The sequence below is a fragment of the Desmodus rotundus genome, chromosome 1 (assembly GCF_022682495.2).
Source record: "Desmodus rotundus isolate HL8 chromosome 1, HLdesRot8A.1, whole genome shotgun sequence".
Classification (NCBI taxonomy): domain Eukaryota; kingdom Metazoa; phylum Chordata; class Mammalia; order Chiroptera; family Phyllostomidae; genus Desmodus; species Desmodus rotundus.
Window position 1 is genome coordinate 17,024,279 of NC_071387.1, and position 14,519 is coordinate 17,038,797.

The window sequence follows — 14,519 nt, forward strand, 5'->3', positions numbered from 1 at the left end:
AACATGGGTTGGAGATGCTTCCCAGGAGCCAACTGAGTAAGTGATGCTGATTCCTGAAGTGTCAAAGTCATGCATTTCCTTTCCAATGGAAGCCTCCTCAAATGTAACACGCTCTTCCCACTTCCTGAAAAGCCAAAATACAGTAGCCAGCTAAAACTCCGATACCAGCTCCTTTCCCCCTCCAGGTCGACTGAGATGTTGCTGACATATAATGCGCGTGGTGTACTGTGCCGTGATTGGATACTGCAAAATGACACTAACTCTTGAGGATGCAGGGTCACCCTTCTGTCATCCGCTAGCAGGCTTGGGTCTTCAGGGCACGGGGTGGGGGCTGAGGTCTCAGGGGACCCGCAGTCTCACACTAGTCATTCCGGGAATGCCCCCCATCTGCCTCTAATCCCGCACGGTTCTGGGAGACCTCCAGAGGCCAGGGCTCCACACCCCTGCTTTTTGTATCCCTGTGCCTGGCCCCTGGCTGACGTCAGTAATGCCCGCTGAATGACGCAAACAGAAAGCGACCCACAGGCAAGAGGTGCTGTGGTGACGATACAGAGGATGCAAGTAAGGAGGAGGGTGGCTCAGGTGTACTGAACGGCTCTGCCATCCCAGGCATGGGGCTTCAGGTGTTCCCCTGTCATCTCACTGTCCTCCATGACACCGGACACAGTAGGTAGTTTTGTTTACAAATAAGAAATCCTAGGATCAGAGAAGCAGAGTGCCTTTTCCATGCTCGCACAGCTTTCTAGGGACAAAAGCGGGATTCGGCCAGCTCTGCCCAACTCCGACTCTCGGGCTTGAGATCATTTGGATGATTTCTGTTTTCTCTTCTCAAGGGAAGGGAAAATAATAAAAACCACTTGTTGAATGAATGAACAAATAAGTGATCAAATGACCAGAAGCTCCAGGAGATAGGGAACAAATTCCCTTGCCTCCTACAGGACCCTCAGTGCCCTGACAGAACGGGGCACGTGCCAGAGGATTAAACTGAGGGGCTCCACCTCCACCACAGAGAAAAGCACTTGGGCTCCGTGTTCCCTGCTGACCTCCAGCTCTCCTTGACGTGCTGTAAAATATGGTTGCCGTTGCTCGCACATGTCCTTTGGACAGAAAGAAGCTCCTGTTTTTAGCTGCAAGGACAGAAAGCGTAGCAGAGAAAAAGGTCACAACGTCCACTAGCCTGGAAGGACCAAAAGAGGGACCTACAACAAAACCCGCATTTCCACAAACCCCAGTGAGGAGGCCTGCGTCTGTATTTACTATTCCGCCCGTGTTTCAAATCTTCATGCCGCCACCCGGGCCTTAATAACCCTCGGAATTGTCTGCACTTCCATTACTGTCATGTATCACTGATGTATTTTAATAAATAGTCAAGTAGAAAAGATTAGATTAATAGATTAAAACTATTAACCTATTAAACAACTCTTAACAGTCTAGAAATTCAAAATAACCTACAACGCATAAATTTACCATTAGTTTGAGGAAATTCCTAGGCACTTAATTGTCTTCAGTGTATGGTGTCAGTCAGCCACAGCGCTGGGTAATACTGCAGTTCAGCAAGACAGCGTGAAGATTTAAATATTAAGAGTTAATTCCCTGGTTAATAGAAGCCTAAAATAGAGAAAAGCAGGAGTTATGAGCAATGCTGTCAAGTCACCAACTCTGATGTTTAGCAGGTGAGGCCCTCTGGGGAAAGCTGGAAGTTTCTCTTGCAGGTGTCCTGGTACAGGGAAGGCTGCCCCAGGTCACCGCAAAGAAATATTGTTAACGGCGTCTTAAACAAAAGCACAGCCCTCCTCTTCCCGTGGGTCTGGCAGTAGCGTGACTTGGACCCGCGAGCAAGGTGCACTATTCTCTGAAGACCCACCTGACTACGAACCCCCTCACGAGACTGTCAGGACCCTGCAGACTCAGAGATTCTCGTCCAGGTAGAATATGCTCACCGGCAGGTGGGGAAGGGGAGAGGCCATAGAGGGGCACATGCCCACTGTTCTGCATCTTCCGGGGCACCCATTGGTCCAACTCAGACCCCAGAGGGTGGGTAACTCAATCAGTGAAGAGGGAGGCAGTCCCTAAGCTGGTCCTCATGCTGGATGATGGACAAGCAGAGAATAAATACAGGCCCTCTGCCACCAACGTTCTTTCCTGCGGAGGCTGGGCCTCAGCTGCCATCCCTTTCTCCCAGAATGAAACGTCCTACCCAACAGGACCACTTCCCCTCCAACATCCTGCCCACACTGACAAATGATGCCCAGAGCTGTCCAGCTGCTGTCCCTCCAATGTGCCTCTCCCCCAATCCTGGCATTACATCTGGCCTCCTCCCCTCCATGCTCCACCCACTAGTCCATGAGGCCAGCTGTTGGCAGACCGAGGTTTGTAAGGCACAGCCAGCTCTGTCCACACACTCAAGGGTGAGGACCCAGCCCTGGTCCCTCACTGCCCACTGTCCCGTGACACACAAAGGAGACTCCTCACTATACAGTCCAGGTCCTCCCAAGGTATCAGGACAATAAACTAGATGCACAGACTACTGCCAAGCTCCTAACCTGCCTGCAGAGCCCTCCTCTCAGGTGTCAGCCAGGGACGAGAACACTGACCACGAGGGGTTGTATGGGAGATTAAAGCACAGAGACGCACAGAGGCGGGCCCCGCGTGGCACCACACACGGTAAGGCTCAGGACATGTGAGGGTTTATCCTCCCATCCCTTCCAAGCACCTGCCAGGCAAAATACGAAAAGTCTGGTGAAACGATGGAGAAGACGAACTCTTGGGCCATGGATGGAACATTCACAGGTGAGTGTAGAAGGGGTTTTTAGGTCCAATTGAGACAACAGGAGTGGAGGGCACGGCCCGGCTCCCTGCAGCAGTGAGGAAGGGGAGCGCTGAGGAAGAACATTGCAGCCAAGTTCACTGCAGGGGGAAGGCGGGAGTGATCCAGGTGGATTTGGGGTATACTGACATTCTTAACCATCACCACGTGCTGCCCGGAACCCGGAGGAAGCTGAAGCCGAGGGAGAGGATTTTTCTCTTTCACTGGCAGAGCCAGACAGATGATGCAGTTGTGGAAATTTCCCCAGTTGCTTGCTCAGGCCGAAGCCTCTGTCACTGATGGCTTCAAACAGTGAACAGGTCAGACCATCCTAGTTACCATTCTCAAGACCGCGCTTCTCAGGACAAGGCAAGGCTTCCGGGCACTCTGAGCTGATAGCCTCAGCGTCACAAGAAGTTTCTTAATTTGCTCAAGGAGCACAAGGGAGAGACTCAAACTGAGAGGTGGACTGAGCGGAGGGTCCCTAGAGACCTGTCACTCCACTCTGCAGGACCACCCCAAGCTCAAGAGCCTCAGTGCTGTTTGGCAAAAATGATCACCGATTTTGATGGCCTAAGTAAGTTTGCATTTCTGTGGCTGTCTCCACAGGGCAAGCCTAAGGATGTGTGAATTTTCAAGAATCTGCCCTATTTGCAGAGTGTAGGTTTAAGGGTAACTGACTGAGCAGAGAGTGAACCCTGCCCACCAAAAAAGCAATTGAACCCTATTTCCCACTTTGGAATTGAACTTTCAGAGTTGCCTGCAATTTATGATTTCTGTGGTCTAACTTTGTCCAAAGTTCAGTAGGGTGAGAGTACACATTTTTGGAAATCAAGTAAGTTCCAATAACAAGAACATAAATCTAGAGTTAAGATAGAAAATGCAACCTGACTAAAATACACCCCGAGTTCTCAAGTAATTCATTCTGCTAACACCATACCGGCCACTGACTCGCATTGGGCTTACTGGTACTGTGATCTTTTTGTGCAAATGTAGTTAATTTGTTTAGAGCTATTTTAATTTCATTGCTGAAATCCAAAATGCTAAACAATAGGAATATATTATGCAAAAAATAAATATGCAGCCACACACACGTGGTTATTAAACTACATGGTCCACCAGTAAAAAATCTTGGCTTAAACGACAAGACTCAATCTGGCCCAAAGCCATTTGACTATTTGGGTGACGCTGGACAAGTCTATTCCTCAGTCTCCTCCAATGAAGAGAGATGCCCATCACTGCCTCAGAGGACCTCTGGGAGAACCAAACGAGATATGGACAAGCTGCATCATACGTAGGTGGATCATGGTAATCCCTCAACACATCTGAGCTCCAGCCCCACCCTCACCCCTACCTCCAGCCCTCTCTCCGATGTCTTGGCTCTGCAAGAAATCAATTGCCACCCCACTGTTACCTCTCCCTACGAATGGAATCCAGCATGATGGGCATGTGGTGAAGAAAGCAAGCATTTACTGCACATCTACGATGGGCCGGGCATTGTGCTAAGGGTATACATATTATTATAACACTTAATGATAATATTACTAAACTTTTATTACATTTCATAGTGGTAATACTAAAACTATTACTACTACTATCATTGACAACATGAGGAGGGAGGCAATCACTCCCATGTTACTGATGAGGAAACTGAGTCAGGGAACTGGCCCAAGGTCACATATCCAGGAGGTGGGCGGTGCCAGGATCTGAACCCGGGCAGCCTGGGCCGCAACACTGTGCTAAGCTGCTTGGCCCTTAGTGGAGTTGGACAGAGGACAAGGAAGAGAGATGCCCGGCAGAGCAGGCACGGAGAGTGGGAGCCACAGGTTGTTCCACGCTCTCCCAGGACCAAGCAGGGGGCTGTGCACTTGGGAGGCAGGGCACACACAACGCTTTGTGAAACTGGATTCCTTAGGCCTGGAAAAAAAATAACCTTTTAGACACGTCCAAGCCTGGCTTCTAAGATCCTGCCTGTCCTGAACCCTTGGTAACACGTCTTGCAATGTCTTTACCCCTGCCATTTACTCTTCTCCTGGCAGACTGAATGATCCTCTTCAAACCAAATTTATGCAACCCTTCTGCTCAAAATCCCCAGTGGTTCCTTACCTCACGCAGGATCAAGGCCAAAGTCCTGACAACAGCCCCCGAGGCCCTGCACAGCCACATACGTCTCCTTGCTGTTGCCCCAACACAATGGACACTTTCCTGTCCCAGGACCTTTGCAACTACTGCTCTCTCTGCCTGGACTGTGCTTCCCCCATGAATGCTTGGCTCAGTCCCTCATCTCCTTCAGATTCTTGGTCAAATGTCACCTTCCTGGTGATGCAATACTCCTTCTGGCTCGCCAATCCCCCTCCCTGCTTTTCCCCAGAGCACCTTCTACCACATGACAGACCACATGTTTTACCTATGTATTATCTCTGCCACCCCCACTAGAAGATCAGCTCCACAGGCTGGTGATTGTCTGCTTTGATCACAGCTGCACTTCCAGCACTGGGTCAGACTCTGGCACTTAGCAGGTGCTCAGTTGAGTATTTGTGGAATGAATGACCAAGACTGGGATTTTCATCTTCCTCCCACCCGGACAATCTCCCTGTCTACTCTATCCTGACCACCTGTTAGGCAATTGGTACACACAGCCAACAAATGAGTCCCTTAACCTCTTCTATCCCTGGCTTCCTTATCTTCAAAGAATGCTGGCGTAGATTGTCTATAGGGACCTTCCAGCTCTGAAAACCTTCAACTGACAAAAAAAAAAAAAAGGCATTAATTCTTCATTACAGCAAGCCTGTAGTTGCATTTACTTGATTATAAAAACTGCATTTCCCTTAATTTTCCACAGCCAAGGCCCTTGCAGCCCCCATGGCCCTGAGAACGTAAGTGAGGTTTGGCTGGAGCTCGGCTCCGTGATTTGTAACCTGCTCACCAGGTCAGCACTAACCTCAAGTGCTGGGATCGCTGCTCTTGTAAAATGGACCCAGGCTGGGTTACAGGGAAGTAAACCAAACCACATTCGGGTGTCCCTTAGGATCAGAAACACCACCTCTCCTTGTCCCCCTCCATTTAACACTAATTCCTTAGCAGCCAGAGCTAAGGAATTAGTTGGTTTTGGGGTTTAGCCAGAACCCTTCTGGAGAAGTAACAAAATTAGGTTTTCTGGGCCAAAAAGTAGGTGCTGGGACGTAAGCAGAGCCCCGTGTGTATAGTAGCATGGGTGGTGGCACAACTGGGGCTGAGAGTGGAAGCCCACGTCAGAGGGTTGCGGGTCCTTCAAGGTCATTCCTGACCAGGGCCAGCTAGCCTCCCTCTGACTTCCGGAAGCCTTAGGCCTTTGTCTCCCCGTCTGAAAGAGGGGTTAAGTGAGTCTAACACTCCACAAAGTGTCTACAGGTCTAAACCCCACCTGGCCGATCTGACTTGAGGTCAGGGTCGAATTCACCAGCATCAGCTAAGGTCTGTGTTGACATTCTCTTGATGTTTAATGCATAAGTCACTTCTGAGTGAATGCTGGGTCACTATATAACATTACTGCTTTGGTCTTTCAAAGGTACTCTATTAGCTTTAATGACAGAATCAATATAAACTCACTTGATAGCTCCTTTGGAGTCCCTGCCTTCTTGACAAGCCTCCAGCCTCTGGCACAGCCCTTGGCCCCTAACAGTCTCCGTTACCACCTATTAACTGATCACATCATACCAAGAAGTGAAGGGCATGGCAGTTAAGCCTATGCATCAGAGGAGTCAGACTAGGGAAATGTCCTGGCTGTGTGGCTCGCTTCCAACCTGGCACAGCCTGAGCCCTGTAAACCCCTCTGTGCCTCGGCTTCCTCAGCTGTGAAGTGAGAATAACAAGAGCTCCTCCCTTTTAGGGTTGTTACAAAGATTACATAAATTAATAGTAAGTTAATATATGTAAGTCCCTTAGTCCAGAGCCTGACATGTAAGTGCTGACTGGATGGTAGTCATTATTATTAGAAATTTCTTCAAGTTACACACGATCCTAAGGTTTGGACTGGTCCTTGCTTGTGTGTATTCTGGCAACCTGGTAATAAGTCAGGGCTCCATAACTGAGTATATTCAAGCCTAGGCCAGCCAGAGGAGCCAAGAGATGGCATGCGTGCCACTCTCCCACCCCCCTGCCTGGGACAAGCATTGCTCATCTATCTTAGCACTCCTCTCCCTCCCCCACCCTGAAGCCGAGGGCTGCTAAGACTCGAGACCGAGCTTCGGGCCGCCGCTGTGCCTATAGAGAAACCCGCCTGCTGTCCTCTGCTCAACGGGCAGATACGCTGGTGTGGGACAGATTCATGCATGAAGACAAGGCCCACATCTGCATGAGTCATCAGAAACAGATGGAGCTTTGTCTGTTCACTGCTGTATACCCAGCACTTTGGACAGTGCCTGCCTCACAGCAGACACTCGAATGTCCACCAAGTGAATAGACCAGCCTCAAACCCATCTGAGTCCACAGCACACAGCGCTGAGCCTAACCTAGCAGGTGCTTGATGAATATGGAGGATGGTGGGAGAGGCTTGCTAGACCTTCACGTGAGCCCACTATTTCTGAGTGGAGAAAGCACCTGGCTTTGGCAGGTTCAAGGCCTGACACTGCTACTTACTCATCACATGACCCTGAGCAGGGCCTTTCCTCCCCACGTGTTCAATAAGAGGGAGGGGCCAGCCAAAGCCTCAGGCCCCTACCAGCCCTGATTTTCCAGGAAGCACTTCCCGCCACCTCTTGTCTCAAGAATCCCACTGCCCCAGAGGCCACAGCTGCTACACTGTCCTCAGGCATAATCCTTCTTCCAGGGCCACAGGAGGGAAACACAGGTGCTGGGCAGCTGCTGGCCATGACACGGGTCAGCACCTGTGTTCATGGGCCCGAGCCCGGAACCCACCGCTTTACTCCAGCCCACATGCCCAATCCCTACACCACCCCACATCTTCTCCCATCTCATTCGGCACACACAGCCCACACTCACTCACTGAGCATGTGCTACAGGCCGGCCCCTCGCAGGGAACAAGACAGACACGGCCCTTGCCCACGGCGCTGGCACTAGAGAGGCAGAGGAAAGTACATAAATACATGAAGGCCGCGGGCCCTTGAAGAAGGAGGTCAGGGAAGGCTTCTCTGGGGAAGGGGGACAGAATCAAGACCTGAAGGATGAAAGGGCCCTAATTATGGAAAGATCAGAGGGAAGATCACTCCAGGCAAAGGAACAGCAGCTGCAAGGGCTCTTGAGGCGAGGGGCTGGCAAACCACGGCCATCTGTGTGGTTACATATTATCTACGGCACCTTCTGCATTATGTGGGCAAGGCCGAGAAGCTGCCATGGAGACCGTGGCCTACTATCTGACCCTTTATAGGTCAACCTGGCTGACCCCGGCTTGAGTATAAGAGAAACAGAGAGAAGGTCAGGAAGCCAATAGACCCAGCGAGGGGGAGACTGACTCCGGGGAGGTAGGGGCTGGGTTGTGTGGGTCACGGTGACCTGCAGCCTGTGTCACGGCCTCTATTCTACCTGCCTCCACTCCATCCCGCAAACAGTGGCCAGAGTGATCTCCCTGAAACACGTGCTACTCTTCTGCTCGAAGAACTTGAACAGCTCCCAGGTTTCCCCAGGCCTGTCCCAAGGAACACTGGCTTTGTGGGATGAACCTCAATAAAAGGGTTCCATGGTTACGTAAGTTTGAGAAGCTTGGCATTCTCATCTCTCGGTTGTTTTCACGCACACACATTAGCACAAGAAAGGCTCTGGAAAGTTCCACAGGGAAGACATCGGTTGAATTTGCTTAATCCACTGTCCAAACTTATCTGGCCACAGAACCTCTTTTTCCACAAAAATCTACTAACTTAAAAAAAAATAGTATTCCATGGGCTAATGGGCAAACTCCTACGCCTGACCCCAGCTGCAGTAGGCTGTAGTCCTAGAGCTGGCTCCAATCACACGTGTGGCCTGGACAGCCATCTCTCCTGAGTCTCCCTCGATGACTTCTTGCCTCCAGTGCCCACCCGAGGGAGCAGCAGCGGCAGCACCAACGTTTATCACTGTGACAGACATCTGTCCGTGGGCTAGTCCAGCATCTCTTCCCGCCTTCTTTGGTAAGGAGCCCAGCTTTCATCTGGGGACAACCCCTCCTATCACCTGCCAGCTCCAAGGGTGAGGATACACCCCTGGTCTGGCTCAGCAGGATATTCCATTCCCCTGCTTTGCAGTGACTGGTTCAGGGGAACAAGCAAGCACAAGACTCAAGCCAGGCTGTTGGATTCCAGACTAGGCTGGGACAGGCTCCCCTGGAGTTCATAACGCCAGAGATGACACAAAATTCAAGCCCAGGTCTTTCTGCCCAGTCCTGTGTTTTATCCCAAAGCTCCCCCCAACTTGGGCAGGAGCAGCCAAAGGCCAGTTCAGGATTGAGTCATCCTTGGTTCCAGTCACAAGTGCCCACAGAAGATACCAGGAGGGCTGGAAAGTGCTGCCCACAACTGTACATCCTCCAGGGAAGAAGGGAAACTTCTCAGCAAAGAGGACTGGCCTGGACCACCCATCATTTCAGGTGGAAGGGGAGGACCAGGGACAGGTGGCTGTTCGTTGTGAGGCCAGGGGTGGGGAGAAGGGGGTGTACCTGCTCGCCGTGCTTTTCCTTCCAGCCGCACTGGCTCCGTCAGCCTGCAAAAGAAACCCAAACACATGCATTAGCCAAGGGTGAAGACACAGACTCTACCCACTGCCACTCTGCGGCTCAACACCAGCCTTCCCTCAGACACACGGGAGAGCTGGCCACGACCCCTGCTCCTTTCCTCCAGGCTAGAAAAATCTGCTCCCAGTGGCAACAGGGAGTCAGCACCCCCCCAACCCAAATTCACTTGGCCCTTTAAATCCAGCTGAGCACCCATTGCCAACACAAACCCAGCAACCACAGAGCCCTGGGGACCCGGTGGAAAGTAAGTAACCAGCTAAATCTGAGATTGAATTGCACCATTTTTATTTTCAGCTGGGATTTCCAATAAAACAGTAGCCACAGATTTATTCCTACCAATCAAGGGGAAAAATCCTATTATGTTAAAATATTCTGTCCCCCAACCCTCTGAGCAGGGGGAGGCATGAGAGTGGCGGTTCTTAATCTCTTTATTTGGGGGTGGGGGATGGGGGAATAAGGCTGATCAAATGAAATTTTCAGAAATCATCAAATTCTGGTTCAGATGGAGACACTGAGGCCTTGGGCGAGGAGGGAGCTGCCTGAAGTCTCACGAGGCCTGAACAGCAGATACCTGGGGTCCCTGACTGCCAGGCCAGTGCTGGGGGGTCCTCGATGTGGAGGTTGCTGACATGCGGGGAATGCCCAGCTTTCTCCACCACCCCTGGTTGAAGATGCGTTCCCTAGCCTTCTTCTTTTCTTGTTCTTCAAGTATGGTTGTCTCCATCTCCCCCGCACCTGCACTCCTTAGCTTTGTGAAAACATGTACATAACAGTATTCCTAGCTCAAACAATGTGGGTTCAAAACCCTGAGACACACATTTGTTCCCAAATTCAGACCCTTTGGGTCTTAGCAGGGCAACGTTGGCACATGTGCTCTGTATTTGGAAACCACCCTGGCATGGTCTGGGGAGCCCCCAGTACCTGGGCGCACTGGTGTTTCTACGGAGAAACATATGCAGTCAGCCCTACGTGGGATAAGTGAATATGGCGACTGGCCTCGTCTCCCTTTGGTCAAGTTCTGCCACTTCAACGGTTACAAAAACTCTTTTTCTTTTTGTTTCCAAGCTTTTCCAATTTCAGGACTGTGGACGGAGGATTGAGGACGTAAAATAAACACAGCAGCAGCTACCTTTTGCTGAGTGCTTACGGGAACTTGCAAACTGGCAAAACCAGATGGCGGACTTGGATCCAAAGAGTAAATATATAAAAATAAAGGGATTTCACCTCCCCCCAAAAGGCCCCATTTCAGTTTCTCTTTAAAAACCAGTTAATCCGGCAACACACAGTCCCACATCCCCACAGTCCACGAGGGCTCATATACCTGGTTCTCCAGCCTTCACCCCTCCTTCCCACCTTCTACCCTGTCCTCCAGCCTGGTCCCTGTGGGCACCCAGACTCGCTCCCCCTGAAGAACTTCCCAGCAGGTGCTAGCTAGTGTATAACATCAAATGCCTCTCATGTAATCCTCTCAGTAGGTCCCCCAACATGTCCCACTTTACTGGTGAGGCGCAGAGGGTCTGTAAGTTATTCATCCAACGCCCCACAGCTAGATGACCAGGTCTGGGCCCCTCCAGTGCCCACCGTCCTCGGCTCGGCAATATTTTATCTCCCGCCAAGATTCAGGAGGGCCAATCGGGAAATGGGGTGAGCTCACCCAGTCCCTGTTGCCCACACAACAGGGACAAGTAGGGAGGTAGAAATGCGAGGCCTGGGTGGGAGAAATTGATGGCATGCCGGTGTATTATTTCAGTAGGAGAAACAAAGCAGAAAATGGTTTGCATATCATTTCACTGTGAGCAAAAGAATAGGATCAATTACAGCCTCTCTCTGACATCCTGCATTCCTCAAAACTTGTCTGGAAAGCAAGCGAGAAGACCGCATTCTCCAGTCCACACAGTAAAGGCACAAGGGATAGGGGGTGGAAATTCTGTCCCGGAGAGCCTAAAAAATCTGTAAAGTCCCAAATGACCTCTCGCTTTCCAGACTTAACTCTGAGCACCTATCTCTAGTATTTCATACATCATTGTAATGTAGTCTTTTTGTCCTTTTCCGTCCTTCATAATTTCACACAGAGCTGACGGGTTCAAGTATAGTGGTCATGTGACTGGGTGGGGGAGAAGATTTTCGGTTTGGGGCGCATCTGATCAACCCCAGTTATGTTTCTCTTTTATGATGCTTATGATATTTGAGCTTTGTACCACTGCTAGCAACACTCATTTGTTTTCCACATATTTTTATAAAATACACAATGCTGAACATGTTCAAAGAGTTGCCCAGACAAATCCCGTGGCAGAGACTGAAGTGGTACACGGGCGAAAAGGAACCACTGGAGGAGGGGCGCTGGGAGATGTCCGTCTCACCTCGGCAGGGTGTGAAATGTCTGTTTAGGAGCTGACGGACAATGAGCACAAGAGATGTCAAAGGCAGCACGCGTCAACATCACAGCACCTGGGCCTGGCTGAGTCTAGACCCACCGTAATGACAGGGGTCCGCCACTCGGGCCCTCCCAGCCCCAGCTGAGGCCCACAGTGCTGACGGTGCCTACTCTCAGGTGTAGAGATCCCTGAGGGGCCAGGCCAGCATGGCGGGTGTCCTCACCAATCGACAGATCGTAGTGATTGACCCCTACTGTCCGAATTCAGTTGCACCACTGGCACAGCCACTTTCCTAGGCCCAAAGCAATTTTGTGTGATCCGACCTGAACCACAAACTCGCCTTCACCCAGTGGAACCTGACTTGTTCTCAATCTGAACTGAAGTATAAGAGCCCAGGGTTTAGAGCTGGGGGTCTGCATTGGAGTCCTGGTTCTGCCACTTTCTAGCTGTATGTTCCAGGGCAAGTCACGTGTACTCGCCAGGCGCACACTCAGTCTCCTCATCTGCAAAGTGGCAACAGCAATCCCAGGACCTACCTCGTGGGGCTGGCGTGAGACTTAAACAAGATAAATAACTTAAATACAGTAATGCATGTCAAAGTACTTCGCGTGGGCTCAGCTGTAATAATCACCACCATAACAACCCTAGATACAGCTACCAGAGCCATCATTTATCCGCTGCAGGAAACTGAAGCACAGAAAAACAGTGACTTGGATAAGACTGCACAGGAGGTGAGCAAGCAGCAGGGCTGGGCTGGGCTGGACAGCACCAGGGGTCTTCCCTGCCTGTCTCGGGCCTGATCTGAACCCCATGCTGCAAGTCAGCACCTCATGTGTGTCCATCAGACCCTCCCTCAGCCCTGAGATCTTGTCCCAAGGGCCAGCGACAATGACACTGAATACAGTAATGCAGGCAAAGTACTAAGTGCAGGCCAGGTATGTATAGTAATTGCTTAAGTAATGGAAATTCTCCTGCTGCTGCCACCACTGGGCCGGGTGCAGCTTCCAGCCCTGGTTCTGCCTGGGTCTCACTTTAAGCCTTCGGCAAACTCTTTCCTTTCCCTGGACCTGCACTTCTGCACAGGTAGAAACAGGGACAGGGGCATGGCTCCGTCAGTTCAATCAGATCATCTCCACCTTCTACTTCCATCTCTGTCCTTCTATGTGGAGTTGGCCCGAACCGCTCTATGGCAGATGAAACGTGCTGGGGGACAGTGGGCCATGAGAGACCCTCCTGCTCACTCTCACAGTGGCTGGAATAAAGGTTTCCAAGCCCCCAGCTCACCATTAGAATACCTGCCCCCTTTCCTGGCCCCCTCCATTCCTCATACACTGGCTTCTCTATAGGACCCGGGCAAGGCTATTTTTGGTTTCATTGGGCCCTCCTCTTCCCTCCCAAATGAATGTTAAGTTGTTCTTTTCCATTCTCTTATTAAGGATTTTCTTGGAAAGAAAATATTATTTCAAACCCAGAAATTTTATTTCTAAATTTGTGCAAATGTAAGTTGTAATACATTAGCTGCATTTCACATTTTGTGCAAATGGCAGAAACAGGCAATTCGTGTGCTACGGGATGGGGGCTGGCCAACGATTTCGATAAAATAAACCCTTTTTTAATTTAAATGCTAATGCACTGAATTAAAATTTAATAACTGAGGAAATTGAAAAGCCGAGCAGGAATATTGGAAATAAATCCAAGCAGAAACAGCTGAAATTAAAAATTCTAGAGAGTGGGAGGATAGCAGCTAAGCTGTCTTATATGATTACATTTTTTTTTTCAGAATGAAGCAAAAAAAAAAAAAAATCCTATCTCTCGCTGGCTCTAGGGCAGTAAATCCACAGTGCTGTGATTTATTGCTCAATTTTCCTGAGGGAAAAAAGGCTTTCTTTCATGCTGAAATATTTCATAAATTTCAAGCCAGCATAAATTCTTAATTTAAAAGTTATGGAGGTCACATTTAGTGCACTGGTACGGTTCCAAAATCTTAAAGGAATAGCAGCGACCAAAAAAAAAAAAAAAAAGGAAAGAGGAGGGGTAGAAGTAGAATTTGCTCCCCCCCCCTTTTTTTCATTTTGGTTTTAATTCACAAGTTGAAATTTCATTATTAAAGACTCCTCCTGGATGGATGAAACCCAAGCATGTGGGGAACTGGTGTGTGTTTGGAAATCTGCAGCAAAAGATGAAGAGATAAAGATTTAATTCAATTATAAAAAGGCATTTTTTTTTTTCTTTAAGCCACTTGAGGAATTTCTGGTAAAAATTTCCTCCCTTCACTGCCCTGGAAGGGGTGAGGGTGGGGGAGGGTGGCCAATGTAATTGCTTCTCTTAGATCTCCAATCTTTTGTGCGCACTGATATATTCATTTGTTATACAGCTGTTCAGCGGCGGAAAGAATGCTGGGGCGCCCATAATTCTAAGCAAATCAATCAAAAATTAATGATTTGTCATGCTTGCACAATGGAGGAAAACAGCTCCTTGGGTCCTGGCTGCCTGATCTCAAAGAATGAAATGCCTTTCTTCGATAAGAGAGCTGAGCCAGAGGTTTGGGGAGGCTGAGGTGCCACTGCAGACATGGGGGCTCAGGGTCCCCTGAGCTCTGGGGGGATGGAGGGGGCCAACGTCTTAGAGGGGGCATCCC

General features: G+C 49.9%; 1 protein-coding gene across 12 annotated transcripts in view; it reads right to left on the bottom strand.

The window, feature by feature from the left end:
* ZNF618 (zinc finger protein 618) overlaps positions 1–14,519 on the bottom strand; it is a 165,189-nt gene that overhangs the window by 62,241 nt on the left and 88,429 nt on the right. For all 12 annotated transcript variants that reach the window (XM_053921467.1, XM_053921465.1, XM_053921449.1 and 9 more), the window contains exon 2: positions 9,432–9,475. In XM_053921467.1, the coding sequence (XP_053777442.1) occupies positions 9,432–9,475 (44 nt within the window). The remainder of the gene's footprint in view (positions 1–9,431; positions 9,476–14,519) is intronic.